The 23,431-nt window shown below is 38.4% G+C and overlaps 2 protein-coding genes across 2 annotated transcripts; both read right to left on the bottom strand.

Annotated features, from left to right (window-relative positions):
* Positions 1-5,629: 5,629 nt before the first annotated feature.
* On the bottom strand, positions 5,630-6,580 carry LOC122428832 (olfactory receptor 5H2-like). The gene has a single exon (XM_043448956.1). The coding sequence runs from the start codon at positions 6,557-6,559 to the stop codon at positions 5,630-5,632; it is 930 nt and encodes a 309-aa protein (XP_043304891.1). The 5' UTR covers positions 6,560-6,580.
* A 15,546-nt stretch (positions 6,581-22,126) lies between these two features.
* On the bottom strand, positions 22,127-23,059 carry LOC122428827 (olfactory receptor 5AC1-like). The gene has a single exon (XM_043448953.1). It carries the CDS (start codon positions 23,048-23,050, stop codon positions 22,127-22,129), a length of 924 nt encoding a protein of 307 aa, XP_043304888.1. The 5' UTR covers positions 23,051-23,059.
* Between the last annotated feature and the right edge of the window lie 372 nt (positions 23,060-23,431).

The raw sequence follows: 23,431 nt of genomic DNA, 5'->3' as shown, positions 1-23,431 counted from the left end.
AATCCATTTTGAGTTTATTTTTGTGTATGGTGTTAGAAAGTGCTCTAGTTTCATTCTTTTACAAGTGGTTGACCAGTTTTCCCAGCACCACTTGTTAAAGAGATTGTCTTTTTTCCATTGTATATCCTTGCCTCCTTTGTCGAAGATAAGTTGTCCATAGGTATGTGGATTTATCTCTGGGCTTTCTATTCTGTTCCATTGATCTATATTTCTGTCTTTGTGCCAGTACCATACTGTCTTGATGATTGTGACTTTGTAGTAGAGCCTGAAGTCAGGCAGGTTGATTCCTCCAGTTCCATTCTTCTTTCTCAAGATTACTTTGGCTATTCAGGTTTTTTTGTATTTCCATACAAATTGTGAAATTATTTGCTCTAGTTCTGTGAAAAATACCATAGCTTGAAAATGAGTATATTACCCAAAGCAATCTATAGATTCAATGTAATCCCTATCAAGCTACAAACAGTATTTTGACCTAAATTCTTAAACTGTTGTTCACTTGTTTGAAGTTCTAGTTCATCAAAACTTGTTCTATAGAGTCATTATAATTATGCTAACCAGATGATTAAATATTTAAAGAGTATATTATGTTCTTAGAACTCTTTTACTCATCCAGATTTTCCTCTCAAAAATAAGATGTGCAGATTATTCATTATTTTTTTCCATTTTTCAACTGACAATTTTGGCATCTTGTAAATCAAATCAAAATTATATTAATTTTAACAGTATTTTAACCTTCCATAAAAAAATAATAAATATTAGAAAAATTACTCTCTCTTACCTGTATCTGTTAGAAATTGTTGTAATCATTTCAGTGTTCAGACTTTCTGAAGTAGAAATCTAGGAGCACTGCATTGACAATAACACAGGTGACAGTTCTTTGAACACTGTTGCATTTTGGAAGCTTCATTATCTAAGCTCAGGAAAATGTTATTTGCATATATAAATATAAATTATAATTATATTATATAAATTTATTTTGAACACATGAGTTAACCAATTGTACAACTGTGTGCTTCTGCCAGAAGCAGAAGGAATGAAGGACTAAATTTCCCCTGATAGTACACACGGATTAACTTTTGGCCAAAGCTAAGCTGTTCTCCTGGGCATTGTGGATTTGGTCATGTATGAGAAATCCAGGTTGTTCCACGGGGCATCACAGTCTCTGAAATCATGAACATCAGTCATAGTAGACAGTTCTGGTTTTAACAATAGAAATTACACTTTATGTCACCACTTTCGACCACAGATGGCACTTCTGACATGTGTATGCAAGCTCAATAAATGTTGATGCTCTGAGTGCTTTGATCAGTATGGTCTTAGAATCTAGATTCCTGTCAAGACATGACCCCAAGTAAATTTGTTCTCCTCAAGCAAACTGTAGCTCATGTTCCAGACACATGCTTAACTCCCAACTTTAAGCTGAAGTATGGTGAGAAAGCTTTTTAAGCAAAGGTCTGGGGAAGGAGTAAAGGAAAAACAAAAGACCACAATGAGAGGTGACCTGACAGTACTTCTCAAACTTTAATGCCTGTGAGTCTCCTGGAGGTCTAGATAAAATGCAAATTCTGTTTCAGTAGATCAGGGATAGGACCTGAGCATCTTCATTTATAACAGGTGAAGCTTATGGACAGGTGCAGTCCACAGGACTTTCACCACTGGAGGGACTATCAGTTTATCAGAGAGCCTAGATAATTAGAGAAACACACCATAGTAAATGTAGCTGAAAAGAGGGATGCATGCAGAGCCAAATGGGATCAGGGAGGCCAGCTTATGTGGGTAACACAGGAACGTGGAGGCCAGGTCAGAGACTTTGTTCTATATTCCAATGTAAAGGAAAACTATTATGGGATTTTGAAATGGTGGTATGATGATCAGATTTTCCTTTTTTGCATTAGCAGAGAAAGTTTTCAGTGTAATTCATTCAGGTAAACAAAAGTTAACTGACTTATTTTTGATAATTTGATGTGCTATCTGAGTAACAAAAGAAAATGCTTAACCTCCACTCAGGACTTGGATGGCTAGATGGGGGGAAGCAAACAGCATCATAGACTTATTGATCTGCTTCCTTAGAATTTTGCTGGTGAAAGCCAAAATAGAGGAGAAAAATATCATAGAAGAGAGGAATCATGTGAAAAATGCACAGAGGAATAGAGTGGGGAATGTGATGGGCAGTGGTAGCTTCAACATAACCAACACTTGGCTTCAGTATGATGTCCTCTTTAATTTTGAGTAATTACTTCCTAACTTATTTGGTCGTCTATCCTTGATCACAAATACCTGTATTACTTCCAGTATGGATGTTTTTTTTCAATTTTAGTCATTTTGATAAGTAATAGCTTGTTGCACTTTCATTTGCATTTCCCTAGTAACTAATTTTTATAGAGTGCCTTTTTGCATCTTTCTTTGACACCTCTATAACTTTTTTGATGGAGTGTTTGTTCAAATATCTTACTCATTTTAGATTGATTTTATTTGTTTTTATTATGAGTATTGGGACTGTTTCATCTATTCTGGATACACGTCTTTTATCAAACATGTGATTTGTAAATATTATATCATTTTAGTCTGTTACCTGGATGACATTGTGCTTATTGGTTTTCAGTTCAGTTCAGTTCAGTTCAGTCGCTCAGTTGTGTCCGACTCTTAGTGAGTAAGAAATAATATTTATCAGGAAGCCACTTGCAAGACAGGGGTAGAAAATAAATATGATGACAGTTCAGGGATCTTCTATTTCAGTGAAATTTATAGGTGTCCAGTGATATAGAGCTTGTCAAAAAAAAAAAAGCCTACAAAACCCACTACAATATTGTAAAGTAATTAGCCTCCAACTAATAAAAATAAATGAAAAAAAAACCCTTCTAAGGTTAAGGATAAGTTGTTACATCTGGCCCTTGCTGAAAAAGAGAGGCACAACACATAATGTGCCTCTGTGAATTGTGGAGGCAGTATTATCCTTATTTGGGTGTGGTATTCCAGCCCATTACCAAGTGCTAGTCTTGAGAGGCACTCAGAGCAGAAGGCAGCTTTGTACCATGTGTAGGCTGTGGTGCACGCTGTCCTGCCTCTCAGGCCATATCCAGCAGATCCAGTGGAGCCTGAATCAGCAGTGGCAGCTGCTTGGAGCCTTTAATCAGCCTCTGGAGGTGGATCGAAATACAAGCCCTTAGAACTTTGAGCAAAGCACTGCCATTCTCCGTGGATAACTACTCTACTGTAGAGAAGCAGCTGTAGGCCTGATAGTCAACCTCGGTAAAGAAAAATGAATGTTTAACCGTGGACCACCGATTTGCCATGATACTGGAGCTGCCCTTGACAAACGGGATCTCATCTGACCCACTAACCTTAAATTTCAGTGTGCACAGAAGCATTCCTTCATCAAATAGAAACAGCATATACTTGATCAAGCAGGAAAGGCCCTGAAGGCACAAATAAGTTACTTGAAGAAGTGGTTCCAATGCTGCTGCTGCTGCTGCTGCTAAGTCACTTCAGTCGTGTCCGACTCTGTGTGACCCCATAGACGGCAGCCCACCAGGCTCCCCTGTCCCTGGGATCTCCAGGCAAGAACACTGGAGTGGGTTGCCATTTCCTTCTCCAATGCATGAAAGTGAAAAGTGAAAGTGAATTCGCTCAGTCGTGCCTGACTCTTAGCGACCCCATGGACTGCAGCCTACCAGGCTCCTCGATCCATGGGATTTTCCAGGCAAGAGTACTGGAGTGGGGTGCCATCGCCTTCTCCGGTTCCAATGCTACTGGCCTCCAATCCTGCCGCAAAGGCTTCTGTGTCGCAGCTGGGGGCTGTGCCCTTATAATTAGCTGACTGAGAAGTCTGGGGCCTGACTTACAGATGGTTCTGCGTGGTACGTGGGCACCATCAGAAAGTGGAAAGCTGCTGCATACAGCTCCTCTCTGTGACATTCAGGAAGGACAATGGTGAAGGGAAAACCTTCTAGCGGGACAGCCTGCTTCCACCAAGACAGACGACAATTCTTCCATTGACCTGAAAGTAGACGACCACTCAGTCCCTTTGACTTTACATTTCTTTGAATCATGAGACAAAGAAGTGAGTTGCTATGTTCGGTGAGGTGATTGATGGCAAGTAACAAGAGGAAACTGGACTCCTCCACGAAAAGGTGATAAACAGTATGTCTGGAATACACAGCACCCTCGAGGGTATCTCTTAGCATTGTTATTCCCATGGTTAAGGTCAATGAAAAACTGCGAGGCCAAACCACACAATAGTTCTAATGGCCCAGACTCTTTAGAAATTTGGGTCATTCCACCAAGGGAAGAACAATGACCACCTGAGTCAGGTGCTTGCTGAAGGCAAAGAGAACACAGAATGGGTAGTCAAAGAAGTTAGTTAAAATGCCAACAACAATCACATGTCCAGTTACAGATATGAGGATTGTAATTGCCAAGAGATTTCCTTCTTAGTTTAATATGAATATATTTGTGTCTGTATAGCACTTGTCTTTGTTTTCTTTCCATTCTTATTCCCTTATCATGAGACCTAAGATGTACAGACTTTGTATTATCATAATAAAGTGTTGTTAATTTGGCATTGTATTACCCGATATCAAAGAAAATGAATAGCAAACTTCACTCAAAGATTTTACCTCCACTCTTGGGAAGAGGTAATACATTTTCGGTTGTACACAGCAGAGTTGTATCATGTTAGGTGGAATTATTCCTTGTTATTATCATTATTTAGAAATAGAATATAATTTTTAAGATATGTGTATGGGCACTAAGTTGACAGCAAGTGAACTTGTAATTGTTAATTTTATGTGTCAACTAATCCATGGGCTGTCCAGATACCTACTTAAACATTATTTGGGGGTGTTTTTGTGAGGGTGTTCCTGATTAGGTTGAAATTGGTGAATTGGTCCCCACAAGAAGTGAGATTCGGTAGAGTAAAAGACTTTTTGATGGCTAGCAGAATTCCTGGGATTTGCCACTGTTCACTCAAACACAAACCCACCTCTACTGTGGAGTTAAATGTGATACGTGTCTCCAGGCTATACAGCTATATTGTATATATCAGGCTTCCCTGGTGGCTCAGACGGTAAAGAATCCACCTGCAATGTGGGAAACTGGGTTCGATCCCTGGGTTGGGAAGATCCCCTTGAGAAGGGAAGAAGAAAATGGCTACCCACTCCAGTGTTCTTGTCTGGAGAATTCCATGGATAGAGGAGCCTGACAGGCTGCATTCCTTGGGGCTGCAAAGAGTCGGACACAACTGAGCAACTGACTTTCATTTTTATACAGTTATATTGTATCAAAGACATCGTGCTCAAGTAATTTTCAGAGGTACAACACTATTTTAGCGCTTAAAATATACTTAATAAATTCACTTATAAAACCATACAGAATATACAAGCATGTAAAATGTTTTCATGTGTTTTCTGCTTTAGTTATTTTAGTATGATATGAACACTTAATTAAAATACCTTTGTGTTTTTGAAAAAGATATAGACATTTTAAGGAATTTGCTAGAAACTAACATCTTAAGTCATTAAAATAATGACAGTTATAACTACAAAAAAATTGAACACTAGTCATCACATAACAAAATCTGATCTGAAGTTTTATGACTGTTTTAATGGAAAGAGAACAGATATTATGAGACCTAAATATTCCTCTTTAACATTTTCATCAGCGAGTCTATGACTTTCTTATTTCTCAGGCTGTAGATAATTGGATTTAACAAAGGGATTATGACAGTGTAAAAGAGAGAGTCCATCATATCGTGATCATCTGATTGTGTGGATTCAGGACGAATATACATGAAGAGAAGAGGCCCATAGTATAAAGAGACAGAGAGGAGGTGGGCTCCACAGGTGGAGAAGGCCTTCCTTATACCTTGAACAGACTTCTTTTTTAAAATTGTAAAGAGAACTAGTGTATAAGAAATAAGCACAATCAGAATGGTGAACACCTGTATTGAACCAGAGAAAATAAAAACCATCAGAATATTAATAAAAGGGTCAGTACAAGAAATTTTGAACAGTGGCATAATATCACAGTAAAAGTTATGTATCGTGTTGTAACTGCAGAAGGTTAATCTAAATAAAAAACCTATATGAATAAAGGCATGAAGAACACCACCTGCAAATGATGAGACCAACAGTCGCATGCATAGTCTATTCGTCATAATCACTGGATAAAGTAAAGGGTTGCATATGGCCACATAGCGATCGTATGCCATACTTGCCAAGAGAAAGCATTCTGTGGTTGCACTGACTGTAAAAGAAAAAAATTGTACCATGCATTCAGAGAGAGAGATCGTCTTGCTTTTGATGAAGAAGTTGACCAGCATCTTGGGGGTCACTGTGGATGATATGGAAGTATCCACAAAGGCCAGACTCCCGAGGAATAAGTACATGGGGATGTGAAGTTCAGAGTCATTCCAGATGAGAGCAATAAGACCAAGGTTCCCCACAATGGTGGTGAGGAATATCACCAAGAATACCAGGAACAAGGGGATTTGCCACTGTGGTTGATACTTAAGTCCTGTGAGGACAAACTCTGTCAGCAACGTTATATTTTCCTCTTCCATATCTTCACTGGAAGTCCCCTGAAATAAAATGCAAAAAATGTAGAAAGAACATTCACTATGGTTTTATGAATTGAATGCTTGGAAACTGGGGTCAAAAGAAATCATACTTCTTTTAATTTCATAAAATATTACTATAATGAACTATTTGGGGGATCTGAAGAGATGTCAATCAGTATAATAATTTCAGTTCAAATAATGTGCTGAAATTAATATATTTACGTAAAAGAAACATTCTAACCATTTGCTAAATTTGTGGGAACTTGATAGACTGTGGTAGGGAAATTCTGAGTCTGGGACATGGATTATCAGTCAAGGGAATAGATGTTCAAAAGAAGCAGGGTTATAAAATGAATTGAATACCATGTGAAGGATCTTGAGCTTTTTGCCTCAGGTAATATGTACATACTGAAAGTTTTTAAGACAGGGAGAGACACTGGAGAGTATTTTAATTTAGTTTTTCAATAGTGCAGAAAACAGATATCATGGAGGAGAAACTGGGGTCAGGGATACTCTTCAGGAAATGTTGCTATTGTCCAGGGGATTTCTAACCAGATTATCCATCAGAATTGTCTGTGGAGCTTTTTATGCAGGACATCTATTGTGAGGTATTACTGTAGAAATTAATTCAGTGGATCAAGATGGAGTTCTAACAATCTGTACTTTAAAAAAATGCTCCACAAGTGATTCAAATGCATGTATAGTGTCTAGTCTGTTGGCAATATAACTTTGGTAGTTATGAGAGAAACAAAGAGATAGATGCAGAAGAATTCAAAGTGCGGTCACTAGGACCTGACGACATTAGATATGAAAGGGTGGGTTAGTGAAGGAGAGAGGAGGTACGCGGTGACTGACTAGATAATCATCAAAAATTGAAATCAAGGTCTCAGCTACAGTGGCCAGTTTATGCAGCGAGCATCCTCTGAACATTAAGAGGAGATGTACTTAGTAATATGAGTCTACTATACCTTCATATAAGTAATGTCTTAGGAGTTTGGGGAGTAGCTGAAGGCATATTTATTAATAACCTATCGATTGAAGAGTGTGCATAAAGAAGGACATGGAAAGAAACTTGAGGAAGTTGTATTAAAGCAGTTGCACAGTGGATACACAGCATATATTTGATAGCCAACATCTGACCACTTTTTCTGCCACATAGCCTTGGTGGCCGGTAGAGGTATCACCCATTCAAGAAGCCAAAAGATGATGGCCATAATGACCTATATGGGAACTAGGTATATGCGTATGTATATGTATAACTGATTCACTTTGTTGTATAGGAGAAACTAACACAACATTGTAAATCAACTATATACCAATAAAAATTAATTTTAAAAAAGAAACCAACAGAACTAGAATCTGACTTTTCCATTCCTGTTGCACACAGAGTGAGGGAACTTGATCTAGATTTGGCAAACCAAATCCACAAAACCTCCATTTAGAATATGGAAATAAAGAGAAAAGGCACAGGGACAAAAGAGAATATTGGTTGCAAAGACCGCGATATCAAGGCTCCAGCAAATGCATTCTGCATCCATGGCCATGGCATTGTGTCAGCTGGCCTTCCAAATTCAACAGTAGGGACAGCAGGTCTCATTGAGCTGGTGTTGGGACATGATTTTGGCCATCGATTGGCTCCTTTGCTTCCTTCCTTCTGTTCCAGATCGTTTTTTCACCCAATTTCTCCATTCTCTCATCCTATGTTAGAGCCATTTCCATTTAATTAACTCATTTCCTGTGGTAACCAAGAGTCCTAGTTCACAACAGAGAAAGACTAGGGAGAGACCAGAAAAGAATTCTAAGCCGAAAAGCAGGAAGGAACTGGAACACTGAGTGCTGTGAACTTAGAGAGAAAAGATACTCAAAAAGAACTACAAGAAGCACAGAAGGACATGTCAGATGCCAAAATAAATGGTCTAATAGGACAAAGGATGATCAGGTTTCATTGAGTGTGAAAATTAAGGGATTTTTAGTGGCTTTAGTGAGAGCAGTTTGCATTCTGTGATTGAGTTGAGGCCAGACCATAGTTAAGAAGTGAATGAGAAACGAGTGGGTGGAAGAGTATGGAGTACCCCAAGAAAGGTAGAGAGCTGCTGACATTTCTCTACTTCTCCTAGACACTTACAGGGTTTTCTTTCTTCTCTAGAATATTTTGATGAAAGTTTTCAAAAAATGGGAGAGGAAGGAGTTGAGAGGAGAAAGGAAACAGGAAAAGTGGGCAGGCAGTATATATTGATGAAAGGAAATAGCAGAGAGGTGGTAACAGATGGAAAATATCAGAGCCATAGATGGATACATATAGGAAAGACAACCCGAAAAAGAGCTGACAAGGAAGTATTTGAGAGAGGCAGTATCCAAGAAAGACCAAAGAGGAAATACAGGTATGTCCCCTATTCAAAAGTTGGCTTTACTGCCACTTTTCTTGTGTGAAAAAACTATATTAATAACCGAGTGAGATCTGAAGAGGAATTTTGCTATTACCAATAAAAAGGCAAAAGCAGTGCTCAGCATTTCTTTTGCAGCAAGCAATTAGAGAGACAACACATACCCCCAGCAGCCAGAGTGACGCCACCAAGCTCCTTCCTCAGGGAACTATAGTTATCTTTTCAACATCAAGTCATCATTGCTCTGAATTGTGTTTGTGAACATCTGTACTGTATCTTGATTTATTTTGTCCATCTGTTAGGAAGATGGGTCCTAAGGTTATAGCTTCTTCTGTTTATGCCATTTCAGCTTTTAAAAGGTTTCAAAGAAATGTTCAACTTTCGGATAACAGGGGGAAGCTGTAAAGAGGAAGGCTCAGAGACTCGGGAGTGAGGGTTTTAACTGGTGTGCCCTGAGGTTATCTGTCCTGAAAAAATTTATTTATTCAAAGTTTATTTTCCTATAGACTTTGTGTATGAAAAAGAGGATTCAATTTAAAATTTTATTTTATAAATTTTGTATTGATCATAAATATATTGGTACTGTCAGAAAATTCCATATTCAAAATTGCTTTCTCTTTGTTATTACGGGGATTAGAACTGACCTTATCTAGAAATCCTGCTCATTTAACTTGAGAGCACTTTACTCTTTACCAATTGTGGGATATTTAGTTTTGAGAGGGAATCAAAAACAGTGAAAAAACTGGATCTTGAATACAGGCAATATAATGATCATCAATAATTTCAGTTAAGTAGATTTTTATATGAAATTTCCTTCCTTGTTCAATCCTAATCAATAAGTAATTGAGAATTATCAAATTTAATACGTGGGTGGGTACTTTGCATGCGTGCTCAGCCTCACAGTCATGTCTAACTCTACAACCCCGTGGACTGCAGCTCGCCAGGCTCCTCTGTCCATGGGATTCTCCAGGCAAGAATACTGGAGCGGGTTGCCGTTTTCTACTCCAGGGGATCTTCCCGACCCAGGGATTGAACCCGTGTCTCCTGCATTGCAGGCAGATTTTCTACCATTGAATCATCCCACAAGTACTTACTAATTCATAAATACTAGAAAACACAATGGAGAAACTTTGTCTATATATTTTCTAACATAAATGTATATATGATTTACATATATTTTTCATATGAAAACATGTTTTACATATGTTTTCATATGTGAAAACATGTTTTACATATATTTATGTATATTTCATAGCATACATATATATGATATATTTTTTCATTTGTATTTGAATATATATATATTTCTATACTATATATTAAAATTATTCTCATAAGTAGGTGAAGGAATAGAGGAATTAATATTTAAGTGATTTACCTTAAAATTTTTAATCAGCATTTAATTAATCAGAGTGATTCTTTTTGTTGGAATCATTAAAATGATTTCTTATATAAGAAACATATGACCTGAAACATTAAACCTAATTTTAAATTATTTAACTTTCTGGCTCACCAAAATTTACCTCATAAAATCTTTATAGTTAAAAAATAATAAAACACTTAATTTAAAGGAAACAATTCTTATAGCTATTTTACATATCTAACTTTTAGTCACAAAAATACACAATTAGTTCACTAATTTTTTCTTCTCTACCTGGCTATTTGGACATCTTTTGAACCCAATCTAAAATTATTTTAAATTAAACAGTATTTTAAATTTTTATACAAAGAATAGCTACTATTATACAAATCATTTCTCTCTTACCCATAACTTACGAGAAATTGTGGATATCCTTTCAATACTTCAGGCTTTCTAGAGTAGAAAAATCTACAGCAACACAGAAATGACAATAACACAGACAGCAATTCTTTGCACACTGATTCATTTTTGAAGACTTCACTTCCCAAACTCAAGAAATTGTAGTTTATATTAATTTCTCTGAACAGAACAGTCAACCAGTTACACAGGTGTATGTTTTTGCCAGAAGGAGGCAGAATGAAGGACTAAAATTCCCCTGATACCACCCAAGGATTTCCTTTAGGACAAAGCTAAGTGTTTACAGCTTATGGTGGACATGGACATGTATGAGAAATCCAGTTGTCCCATTGAGCATTGTAGGCCCTACAGTTATAAACATCCATCATTGTAGATAGCTCCAGTTTTAACAATAAAAATCACACTTTATGCCATTATCTTCCAGCACAGGTGACACTTCTGATATGTTTATGAAAGTTTCAATTTATCTATAAATGTTGATTCTCTGCTTAGTATCCTGTTGTCTGAGCTAATCAGACATGATTTTAATTATTCTAAGTTCTAGATTACATTGAGGGGTGAACCCCAAGTTGTCCTCCTCGTGTTAACTGTAGCTCACTTTCCAGAATCACACCTAACCTCTAGCTTTAAGCTGAAATTTGATGAGAAATCTTACAAAGCAATGGTCAGAGGAGAAGCAAAAGAAAAACAAAACCAAAGACCACAGTGGGAAGAGACCTAGACAGTACTTTTCAAACTTTATTGCCTGTGGATCTCCTGGAAATCCTGTTAAAATGCAGATTTTGTTTCAGTAAGTTTGTGTGTGGCCTAGGGATATTCATCTGTAGCAAGGTGATTATTGCTTGTAGACAGGTCCCATTCACAGTGCCTTCATCATTGCAGGGACTGTCAGATTATCAAAGAGCCTAGCTAATTGGACAATCACAACATGGTAAATGAGGTTTACAAAAAGAGAAGCAAGGAGGAGCCACATGGGGTCAGAGAGGCTGGTATATGTAGGTAACATGTGGCCTTGGAGGGCAGATGAGGGACTTTGTTCTTTACCCCCACCTTAAAGGGTGACTGTTGAAGGAGTTTGAACAAGGTGGTAACAAGTTCAGATTTTCTTTTTGTGCATTAACAGAATTATCCATGAACATTTATATATTACATAATAAACCTTAATTTACTTACTTGTGACATCTTGGTTTTATATCTAAAAGGTTAAAAAAACTCAAATGTGGCTGGCAACATAGGAGGGAAAAAAGGCATATTGTTTGATAGACTTATTAACCCACATTCTGCTTTCTTAGAATTTTGCTAGTGAAAGGCAAAGAAGTAAAGAAAAACCATCTGTTTAAAATATATTTATTTCTTCTTCTCCAATCTGGGTGCTATGAAGAAAAGATAATTTAGTGACACTTGCTGAAGCTGATAAGGAAGACCTTATTCAAGGGGAGAATATTTTAGTAGATATGTGGGTGGCTGGGTGGCTCAGCAGTGAAGAATCCGCCTGCCAATGCAGGAGACATAGATTCAGTCCTTGGGTTGGGAAGATGCACTAGAGAAGGAAATGGCAACCCACTCCAGTATTCTTGCCTGGGGAATCCCATGGGCAGAAGGGCCTGGCAGGCTACGGTTCATAGGGTTGCAAAGAGTTGGACATGACTTAGTGACTAAGCAACAACAACATTTTAATAGGTATAGGGACCACTTCAATGGGATCATGCAATGGGGGAGAGATGTTGAGCTCATCTCTGAATATAGCATAAGCAAGTGAGTACTTACAGCCAAGGAGTGGGGAGGGAGGCAGTAGGTGAAAAATTACCGAGAGGATACATCAGGAATAAGGGGAATTTTGGCTGAAGCTATTTCACAGCATTGCTGAAGGCAGGTTAAAGTGATCAGACATCACCTGGGAGATGGTAGAGGATAAGGAACCTAATTATGTATCAAGGATGATCAGATATCAAGGGTAGGGGTAGCACTGGTCAAACTGCCTTAGCAGGATTCTTTCTAAAACTGGACAATTCAGGGATGAATATGAAAGTTCAAAAATCAAGCCTGGTTGAAAAAGAACTCAAGGGAAACTGAATAGAGTTTGGTCAATGACAGACTCATTGTCAGTATCTTTCATTCACTCTGAAATTATTTTATTTCACAAATGCAGCTGTCCCCTGCAGAAATATTTGAAAATATTGATAAACATAGGAAAATAAAATATTTTATAATCATCTATAAATATATACTTGGCTTCCCTGGTGGCTCAGACAGTAAAGAATCCGCCTGCAATGCGGGAGACCTGGGTTCCATCCCTGGGTTGGGAAAATCCCCTGGAGGAGGGCAGGGCAACCACTCCAGCATTCTTGCCTGGAGAATCCCCATGGACAGAGGAGCCTGGCGGGCTGCAGGCCATGGGGTCTCAAAGAGTCAGACACGACCTGAGCGACTAAGGACAGCACAGCACAAAAATATATACTACTAGTATTTTAATATAAATCTTTAAAATTTGTGTATCATATATTATACAAATATACATACATCTGCGTGTTTGCAGATAAGAAAATTATGCAGTTTTGCAACCTGCTGTTCCTGTTTAGTATGTTTGGAGTAATAACTCTAGAGAAAGGAGTTTAAATTCCTACTCTGATTCTCTTTTCATTTACCTTTGTCCTTCTCCTAAAGTAAGGAGATGTTAATGTGATGTATGATATGACAAGATTCTGATGGGACCACAAGGGTGGGCTTAAGGGGTATCTAAACTTCAGACTTTGATTTACCACAGTCTGATTTGTCTATCTTTCCTTTTTTTTAATAGCAATGCTAAGTAGTCCTTGCTCTCTTATTAAAAGTCTAGTCATCTTTTCTTCCTGACCAGAGAAATAAGCTCACCCTGGATTTTCTTCCAAACGTGGCCAACTCCATTTCACTCTCATTTCCAAACTGGCCTCCAGGCTTCGGTCTGGCCAGTGCAGGCCAGCTTTGGGCACCAAGGGTTAAATTTTGCACACCTCTGACTCCATCTCTTCCAATACTGGAAATCAGTATTCATATTGAGCTTCATGGAGAAAAATTCCTGGGACCTCTAGTGGAAGCCACAATATTGTCTTATTTTGACCAAAGCTCAGGTAGCAATATATTTTACTTTGCTGTCTTTTCCCTACGCTTATGTCTTTCCCTAGAATGTCGAAAAAAATATTTGGGTACTTCTCTCAAAAAATTCCTAGAAGATGATTTAGCTATTTCTGCTTATCTGTTTTATATAAAATATATATACTTGGATTTTTTTCCTGAAAACTTTTAACTAAAAATCCAAATTTTAAAAAAGTGTACAAATATTCAGGTTATTTATTCTTATTCCGGCTTCCCAGGTGCTCAGTGGTAAAGAATCCACCTGCCAACGTGAGACCCGCAGGAGATTCAGGCCAATCCTATTCTCTGTTCTATTCTATCTTCTATTCTTCTGTTCTTTCCCTGCCTGCTTTTGGAGTATAGAAACTTTATTACTCTATTTTATATCTATATTTGGCTTATTTATACATGTCTATTTTTGTCATTCTCTTAGGATATACAATATATTACTTTAATCACATCTACCTTCAAATATTTTTATGCCACTATATTTGTAGGGTAATAATCTAACAAGAATATACTTGCAAATTCTCCCTCCAGTCTTTTTGCTATATTGTCATATATTTTATCTGTAAAAGTATGATATATTGCTACTCTTTTTTGGCATTCTGTTACATCTTAGACTAATCCAAAATAAGAAAGATCCTTTTATATGAATGTTTTAACTATTTTCAGTAATATTTGTTTGTGTACCACCAAGATTCTCTTTGGTATCATATTCCTTCTGCCTAAAGAACTTCCTTTAATGTTTTCCTTTCCTCTAGGACTTCAGATAATGATTTTTTTTTCCATTTTTGTCACAAACATTTTTATTTTATATTCTATTTTTTTTTATTGTGTCCCAGGTTTCTTTGTTTAAGAACAAAGCAATGATTGACATGGGGTTTTAAATCAAGAGTGTCAGTGAATTTTACCCTTCTTCCAGCCATTTTCCTCAAAACTCTCTGCCTCCATTCTGCTGCTGCTGCTGCTAAGTCACTTCAGTCGTGTCCAACTCTGTGCGACCCCATAGATGGAAGCCCATCAGGCTCCCCCGTCCCTGGGATTCTGCAGGCAAAAACACTGGAGTGGGTTGCCATTTCCTTCCCCAATGCATGAAAGTGAAAAGTAAAAGTGAAGTCGCTCAGTCGTGTCCGACTCTTTGCGACCCCATGGACTGCAGCCTACCAGGCTCATCTGTCCATGGGATTTTCCAGGCAAGAGTACTGGAGTGGGTCGCCATTGCCTTTTCCAGCCTCCATTCTTCCTGTCCCCAATTTACTGTTTCCTATGTATTGAATGAAAAACCTAACTCCAAAAGAAAGAAAGTGAAGTCGCTCAGTCATGTCTGACTCTTTGCAACCCCATGGACAGTAGCCTGCACCAGGCTCCTCCATCCATAGGATTTTCTCAGCAAGAGCACTGGAGTGGGTTGCCATTTCCTTTTCCAAAAGCCCTGGCACAAATCCCAGGGTCTGTTCCCTCAGTTTCTCTGCCTTTCTTCTTTCCCCGCCTCAGTTTGAAAGCGTGGGAAAGCCCAGAGTGGTGACCTGGACAAAGGGGGACACTTCACACTCAAAGGTCAAAGTGACCGACTCCTCTTTGCCTGCCCCTGAAGAGCCTCCTTGTTGTCAGCCTCCCCCGCCTACTTCTGCAGCAGGGGACACAGCTACACACATACTGACATTGAGATGCAAAGTCTCAAGACAGTAGATCCTAAAACACCTTCCCGCCGGGTGATCCTCTTCTGCTTCTGAGCTTCTATAAAGTTCTGTTGTCCAGGAACCCCTCTGGGTTTCGCCTCAGCTTCACCTTGTCCTGTTTGCTGCACCAGGAAGACGGCCTAAGGCTTGGGGAGGCCCTTCAGAGTCACTCTCACCCTGGCCGCAGACTAGCCCTCAGGCTGAGAAGTCCAGCTGCCTTGAGGTTCCAGCTTCATTGCACCCTAAAGGACCCACCATGCCATTCCTCTGCAGAACTCACATGGCACTGAGTTCCCAGGAACCCAGAAACTTCAGCCACTGTCCTCCCCTGCCCCATTCCTGGTTTGTTTTGAAGGAGACACACAAGAGGGGTGTTGGAGGCCCACCAGGTAAGAGGGTCAACCCACCCAGCTCCAAGCTTCCTGGCCCATCCTCTAAACCTGCCCCTATATCTGTGGGAGTAAAGAGCCAGATCTCAAAAGCAGGTGCGTGACCCTCAGCAGGGAGAAAATGCCCCCAAACTAGGGACTGGGACCACATCCATTTTTGGAACTTATTTTTTGTTAGGTAGAATTCTGAGTTGGCAGGTCTTTTCCCCCCACAATTTGAAATATGTCACTCAATACTCAGTTATCTTCTGACTGTATACTTTTTCTTCCCCTCTAGCTACCTTCAAACTTTTCTTTTTATCTCTAGTTTTTAGCTGCTTTAATATAATGTGTCCAGTTGTTCTGCATTTTTATTTTGTTGTGATTTGGTTTCTGTTTGTTTTGGTTATTCTGCCTCAGGTTCTGTGTGCTTCTTGAATCTTTGGTTTGATGACTTTCACTATCTTTGAAAAATTCTTGACAATTATGTTTTCAAACATTTCTTCAGCTCCACTCTTCTTCTCAGTTTCCAGTTACACACATATTAGATAACTTGATGGTCTTTCATAGTATGTGAATATCCTGGGTTTTTTTTTTTACTTTTTTCTTATTTATATTTAATTTTGATAATATTCATTAATGTATATTCAAGTTCACGGATTTGTCCATGTCTTATTTACTGATGAGCTCACCAAAAATACGCTTACCTTTGTTCTCATGTTTTAAAAAATATGTATTTCTAGCACTTTCACTTGACTTTTAAAAAATGCTCTCTCTCTCTCTCTGGAATTCTCTCTAAAATCTCTTCATGCATAGAAACTTTAACATAGTAATCATGGTCATTTTAAATTTGCTGATTGATAATCCCAACTTCTGAGTCATATCTGACACGAGTTCTTTTTAGTGTTTTCTATTTTGATATTGGGTTGTTTCTTTCTTGGTTTGTTGTTGTTATTAGTTTGTTTGTCTCACAAGTTTTAACCGAAATCTGGCATTCATTTGTAGGACAGTAAAAATGGAAATGTTGTTGTTGAGTTGCCCAGTCATGTCTGACTCTTTGCGACCTTATGGACTGCAGCACACCCCTGTCCCTCACCATCTCCCAGAGTTGCCCAAGTTCATGTTCATTGCAACGGTGATGATGTCCAGTCATCTCATCCTCTGATGCCTTCTTCTCCTTCTGCCCTCAGTCTTTCCCAGCATCAGTGACTTTTCCAATGAGTTGTCTGTTTGCATCAGATGGCCAAAATACTAGAGCTTCAGCTTCAGAATCAGTCCTTCCAGTGAATATTCAGGGTTGATCTCCCTTAAGATTGACTGGTTTGATCTCTTTGCTGCCCAAGGGACTTTCAGGAGTCTTCTCCAGCACCACAGTTTGAAAACATAAATTCTTCAGCATTCTACCTTCTTTATAGTCCAGCTTTCACAGCCGTACATGACCACTGGGAAGACTATGTAGTCTTGAATACACATACCTTTGTTGGCAGGGTAATGTCTCTGTTTGTCAACACACTGTCTAGGTTTGTCATTGCTTTCCTGCCAAGAAGCAGTCATCTGATTTCATGGCTTCTGTCACCATCCGCAGTGATTTTGGAGTCCAAGAAGAGGAAATCTGTCACTATTTCCACATTGTCTCCTTCTATTTGCCGTGCAGTAATGGGGCCATATGCCCTGATCTTAGTTTTTTCAATACTTGTCTTAAGCCAGCTCTTTCACTCTTCCTCCTTCATCCTCATCAAGAGGCTCTTTAGTTCCTCTTCACTCTCTTCCATTGGAGTGGTATCATCCACATATCTGAGGTTGTTGATTCTCCCACCTGTCTTCATTCCAGCTTGTCACTCATCCAGCCAGGCATTTCTCACGATGTGCTCAGCATATAGGTTAAACAAGCAGGGTGGCAGCAGACAGCCCTGTCGTACTCCTCTCTCGATCTTGAATCAGTCAGTTATTCCATACAGGGTTCTAACTGTTGCTTCTTGGCCTGCGCATAGGTTTCTCAGGAGACAGGTAAGGTGGTCTGGTATTCCCATCTCTCTAAGAGCATTCCACAGTTTGTCATGATCCACATAGTCAAAGGCTTTAGCATAGTTGATGAAACAGAGATAGATGTTTTTCTGAGTTTCCCTTGCTTTCTTTATAATCCAGCGAATGTTGGCAATTTGATCTCTAGCTCCTCTTCCTTTTCTAAATCCAGCTTAGACATCTGGAAGTTCTTAGTTCACATAATTCTGAAGCCTAGCATGCAAGATTTTAAGCATGACCTTACTAGCATAGGAGATGAGTGTGATTGTCCGATGGTTAGCATATTCTTTAGTGCTACCCTTCTTGGGAATTGGAATGAGGATTGACCTTTTCCAGTCCTGTGGCCACTGCTGGGTCTTCCAGATTTCCTGACATAATGAATGCAAAACTTTGATGGCAAAAATGGAAATAGATGGTACCTGAAGGACAAATGAAGTATCCTTAATTATAAAATTTAAGATTCTTTTTAATAACTAAAGTGTTTATTTCAGATGGTCTTCCCAAGTGGTGCTAGTGATAAAGAACCCACCTGCCAATGCAGGAGACATAAGAGATGTGGATTCAATCCCTGGGTTGGGAAGATAACCTGGAGGAGGAAATGGCAACCTACCCCAGTATTCTTGCCTGGAGAAACCCATGGACAGAGGAGCATGGTGGGCTACAGTACATGGGGTCACAAAGAGTAGAATATGACTGAAGCAACTTAGCATGCACACACATATTTCAGATACCAAGTTAAAATGGACATTCACCATCAACTTTGGTAGAGTATATTGTATATGTATGTGGTAGGGCACAGACTCTTAAAGGTATGAGGTAAAAGAAAAACTCGCTTTAACATTCTGCTTAGATCTGAATAACATCTGGATAGATGGAGCATATTCAAAGTAGTGGGAGGACCCACAACCATTGAGATTTCTGTAGAAGTAATAATTTCATCACATTGAAATAGGGTAGTACAGGTATGCCTAGTTCATGCATAAAACCCTAGGGCAAAAGTGGTACCTGGTTTGTTTTCTGCCAGAAATAGAAGGGGTACAGGGTGTCTTAGGTTGTATCTCAGAGACTGAGACATTATTTAACTGTGAATAGTTGATGACTGAGAAAGTGATGAAGTGAAATAGGAAAGGAAATGCAGCTGATAAAGAGTAATTTACCAAACAGGTTACAGCTGTGGGCAATCAAGCTTAATCATTTTTTGGAAACACCATAAGCCAGTATAGAGCATAAATGTCAAATTTATATCAACTAAAGGGCAAATGTCTGAGGTATTTGTTCACTGACTCCTGTCAGTCATTGGTTGATAAATGGTCTAAGGGAGATTCTGTGAATAGTAGTCATTTCCCAGTTCTTACAGTTTGCCTTAAATGAGGGTTAAAATGGCTCTGGCCATCATACAAAGCCCTCAGATGAAGATGTATAAAAAAGACATGGACAGGCACCAACAGTGTCTGTGACAGGGAATATATATGAATCAATGGACAGTGTGATCTATAACTCATGCTGAATGAGTCACTCAACACTAGCTATTATAGTGAGTCAGACTACCCCTCAAGCATTGCATTCTCAAGAACCTTAAATTGAGGTTTGTCTACAAATAGAAAAGAAATGACAAAAATTGCTCTTATAGACTTCAGTGTTAGTCACTCAGTCAATTCTGACTCTTTGTGTCCCCATGGACTGTAGCCCACCAGGCTCCTCTGTCCATGGGATTCTCCAGGCAATACTGGAGTAGGTTGCCATTTCCTTCTCCAGGGGATCTTCTCAAGCCAGGGATCAAACCCAGGTCTCCCACATTGCAGGTAGATTCTGTACCATCTGAGCAACCAGAGAAGCCAAGTAGAAAACAGTGTTTCAAAGTGAGTCATGGCATACAGTTTATACTACATAACACGGGCTCTTAATTGGAGTAAAGTATCCCCTGATATTTGCCAAAATTCACCTAGAAGAGTGATGAAATGCTATTTGTTTTATAGTCTTCAAAAGCTAACTACTTAAAATACTGTTCCCAATCACAGCATCATTATCTATTGTATCATTGCTTATGGTGTCTAAAACACAGGGCAGCCAGCAACACAATATTGTTTTGTGAATGGTGCTCCTGCGTTAAGTGGTGCACACAGTTTGCACGATCATTCACAATCCCTTTACACAACACTACTCATGAACCCATTATTTTTCTCAGTAGTTTATAAATGTTGTTCCATTATCTCTATTTTCAGTGCAAAAAATGAGACATCAGATATTACTGTACTTATCTTTACTTTGTTAGTCATCCAGTCTCTCTATCTAGAAAGTTGTAGATCTTCTTCTACCCCGAAATCTGGGACTGTTTGTCAGGAACACAGTCTGCTTGTGGTTGCTATACTTTCAGTGTTATCCACTGCAGGTTATTTAACTTAGGAAACCAAGATTTCCTTTGTTCCTAGGAAATGGCTTGATGAGCTATATTTTAGAATGAGGGAGCCTAAACTTGCCAATTTTAGAATCACCAACTTAAAGGATGTAAATGCACTATTGACTCCCTCCAGCGGTCAGTTCTCTCCAAAATTACTCTCAAAAAATAAATACTTCAATATGTGAGATTTTTTTCTGGTGAGTTTGGATATTATATGGCTTCACAGTACTTGTGCTTTGAAATATTAGTAATCGTGTCCTTTTTCACAAATCTAAACCCTTTCCCCCAACTGGTTGAAGAGAGGACAGGACACCTTGCAGAAGCATGGATGGATTAGAAACTTCAATCTCTATCAGCACCAGAGATGCTCCTATTAAGTTCTTCCATTTATATGATAAGGATCATTTTCTCCCAGTACTGATTTGATTTGTAGAACTGTCTAATTCATTTGCTTCAGTGTGTTCATTTTTCTTGTCACTGCCTGTTTAGATGGCTGACTACATTCATATAATCATTTTAAGTTCACTTATTAAGAATAAGTGAAAGTGAAGGTGCCCTGGGAAAGATTGAAGATGGTCTAAGACAGGGAAGAAGAGCTGCATCACTTCAGTTCTCAGCCTTGCATCCTCCTACCCTGCATACCTGTTGTGTCCATACATCAGATTTTCTTTCTATATATTTCTTCCTCTTAATTCTCCCTTACTGATCAGAAATACCAGGTCACCGCCTGAGGACTTTGCAACAGCAGTGGTAGCTAGCAATATTATTATAAGTGCAAACAAATTTTACATTTACTGCTTTAGAATTCCTTTAAATTTAGAATATAGCCAATGGAGAAAGTCACTCCACATTCCGTACAGAGCAGTCAATGAAAGAACAATAGATACTATATTGCAGGTTTTTATAATCATTTTGGAAATGGGACTCATTCCAGGGTGGCACTTACACAAGTTAAGAAATGTTGCATCGTGTAATTGCATCATATTTTTTTCCATTTATTTTTATTAGTTGGAGGCTAATCACTTTACAATATTGTAGTGGTTTTTGTCATACATTGACATGAATCAAATAGTAAACATGCAAGAGTATAATAAGTTTGAAAATTATATGAATTTATATTTATATTTTATTAAACATGTAAAGATTAATACAGTAGACTACTACTATCTGAGGAAATGCATTCTGAAATCTTTTAATATCTGCAAATTCTTGAATATCACTATTGCCTATAATTTCCCAGTAAAATGCACTATGTACCTGCATATATTTGAGCCAAATTCAATAGTCCATTTTTTATTTTATCCCAACTTTCATTATTCTCCAGTAAAATGCACCAGTCTCTGTATTCTGTGCTTTTTAAACCTTTTCTTCATTCAAAGAAATTTTCCTCTTCAGGGACAATCTCCTACAAGAAGTCGTTTCATCTGAGTCTCTGAACAGTTGAGAAACAGCAAGAATTTTTATATTCAAGCTTAGAGAATTAGCTTCACTCACTCACTCCAGTTTCAAACAAAGAAACATGCAAATGTCTGCCACAGTAAAATTGCATACTACTGTATCTAATTTAGGTGGAATTTACAGAGTGAAACACTGCAAACCCTAAATCCTTAGTTTTAGAAAGGATTTCTATTTTTCATTAAAAATTCAGTTTTCTGTGATATGAACACCTCTTGCCATTGAAGCTGACTTTCATCACATAGTACTTAGAAACTGCCCTGTACACTACCCTCTGTTTAAATGATAAAGCCAAGGCCAATTTTCTTAACTGCAGACCCCTTGATTTTGCAAAGTTTGAAAAGAACAGTTCAAATTTTGCCTTAAAATCTGTTTATTTATTTATTATTCTCTTCAAGGCACCCATAACCTCTTTGTTCCTCAGACTGTAAATAAAAGGATTTAGCAGAGGAATTATGATTGTATAGAATAAAGAATATAGTTTATCCTGATTTTCAGCTGATCGAGACCCAGGACGCACATACATGAAGAAGAGAGTGCCGTAGAACAAGGAAACAGAGAGTAAGTGGGCGCTGCAGGTGGAGAAGGCTTTGTTCCTGCCCTTTTCAGACTCCTTTTTCAGGATGGCAAAGAGAACATGGGTGTAAGAGATAATGATACTCATAAAAGTGAAAGACTGTATAAAGACTGAAAATACAAAGATCAGGAGCATATTAACTCTAGGGTCAGTACGAGAAATCTTAAATAGTTGTAAAATTTCACAGTAGAAATAATGTATTACATTGGACTTGCAGAAAGTTAATCTAAATAACAAACCCACATGCATCATGGGATGAAGAAACCCAATAATATATGAAACACCTATTAATTGGATGCAGAAGGTATTATACATCACCACTGGGTAAAGCAAGGGATTACATATGGCCACATAGCGGTCATAGGCCATCACCACCAGGAGGAAACATTCTGTGTTTGCACTGGAAGCAAAAATATAAAATTGGGAGATGCACTCAACCAGGGACATCGTGTGATTCACAGATAAGAAATTCATTAGCATCTTGGGAGTCACAGAAGAGGAAGAACAAGCGTCTGCAAAGGCTAAGCTGCCCAGGAATGAATACATGGGGGTGTGAAGATGGGGGTCCTTCCAGATGAGAAAAATCAGTCCAAGGTTGCCCACCATGGTGGTGAGGTAGATGACCAGGAACACCAGGAACAGGGGGACCTGCAGCCCTGGGAGATCTGTGAGTCCTGTGAGAACAAACCCCGTCACCAGAGTCCTGTTTGCCTCCATCATATTTACTCAGACTATCACTGCAGTGAAAAGAGTAGGTGAAGAACATAGTCATAAAAGACCACGAAAGTGTCCTATTTTGTTTTTAAAAACATGCATCTTCCTTGTTTATGTAGCCCCTTTAATCAGGACATTTGTAAAAATATATCTTCAGTAATTTTTTTGGATTATGTAGATGCACTTTTCAATATTTTCAGTGATATTTGACTTCAACCATTGAGAGTGATTTCTCTCTCTCTCTTTTGTAATACTCAAAAATATTTTCTAAATGAATAGAGTTAGGTATAAAGTACAGTAAGTTTCTCATTTGTTTTTATAACTAAGTACTTTTCTCTTTGGATATACTGACAAGTGTTTTATTTTTTGTCAATAATGCAAATGAAA

Source organism: Cervus canadensis, chromosome 27 (assembly GCF_019320065.1).
Source record: "Cervus canadensis isolate Bull #8, Minnesota chromosome 27, ASM1932006v1, whole genome shotgun sequence".
In the NCBI taxonomy this organism is placed as follows: Eukaryota; Metazoa; Chordata; class Mammalia; order Artiodactyla; family Cervidae; genus Cervus; species Cervus canadensis.
This window is presented reverse-complemented; position numbering and strand designations above follow the sequence as displayed.

Bases quoted from the DNA above. Each gene is read 5' to 3' on its own strand.
- LOC122428832 (XM_043448956.1), bottom strand. From the start codon at position 6,559: ATGGAAGAGGAAAATATAACGTTGCTGACAGAGTTTGTCCTCACAGGA.
- LOC122428827 (XM_043448953.1), bottom strand. From the start codon at position 23,050: ATGATGGAGGCAAACAGGACTCTGGTGACGGGGTTTGTTCTCACAGGA.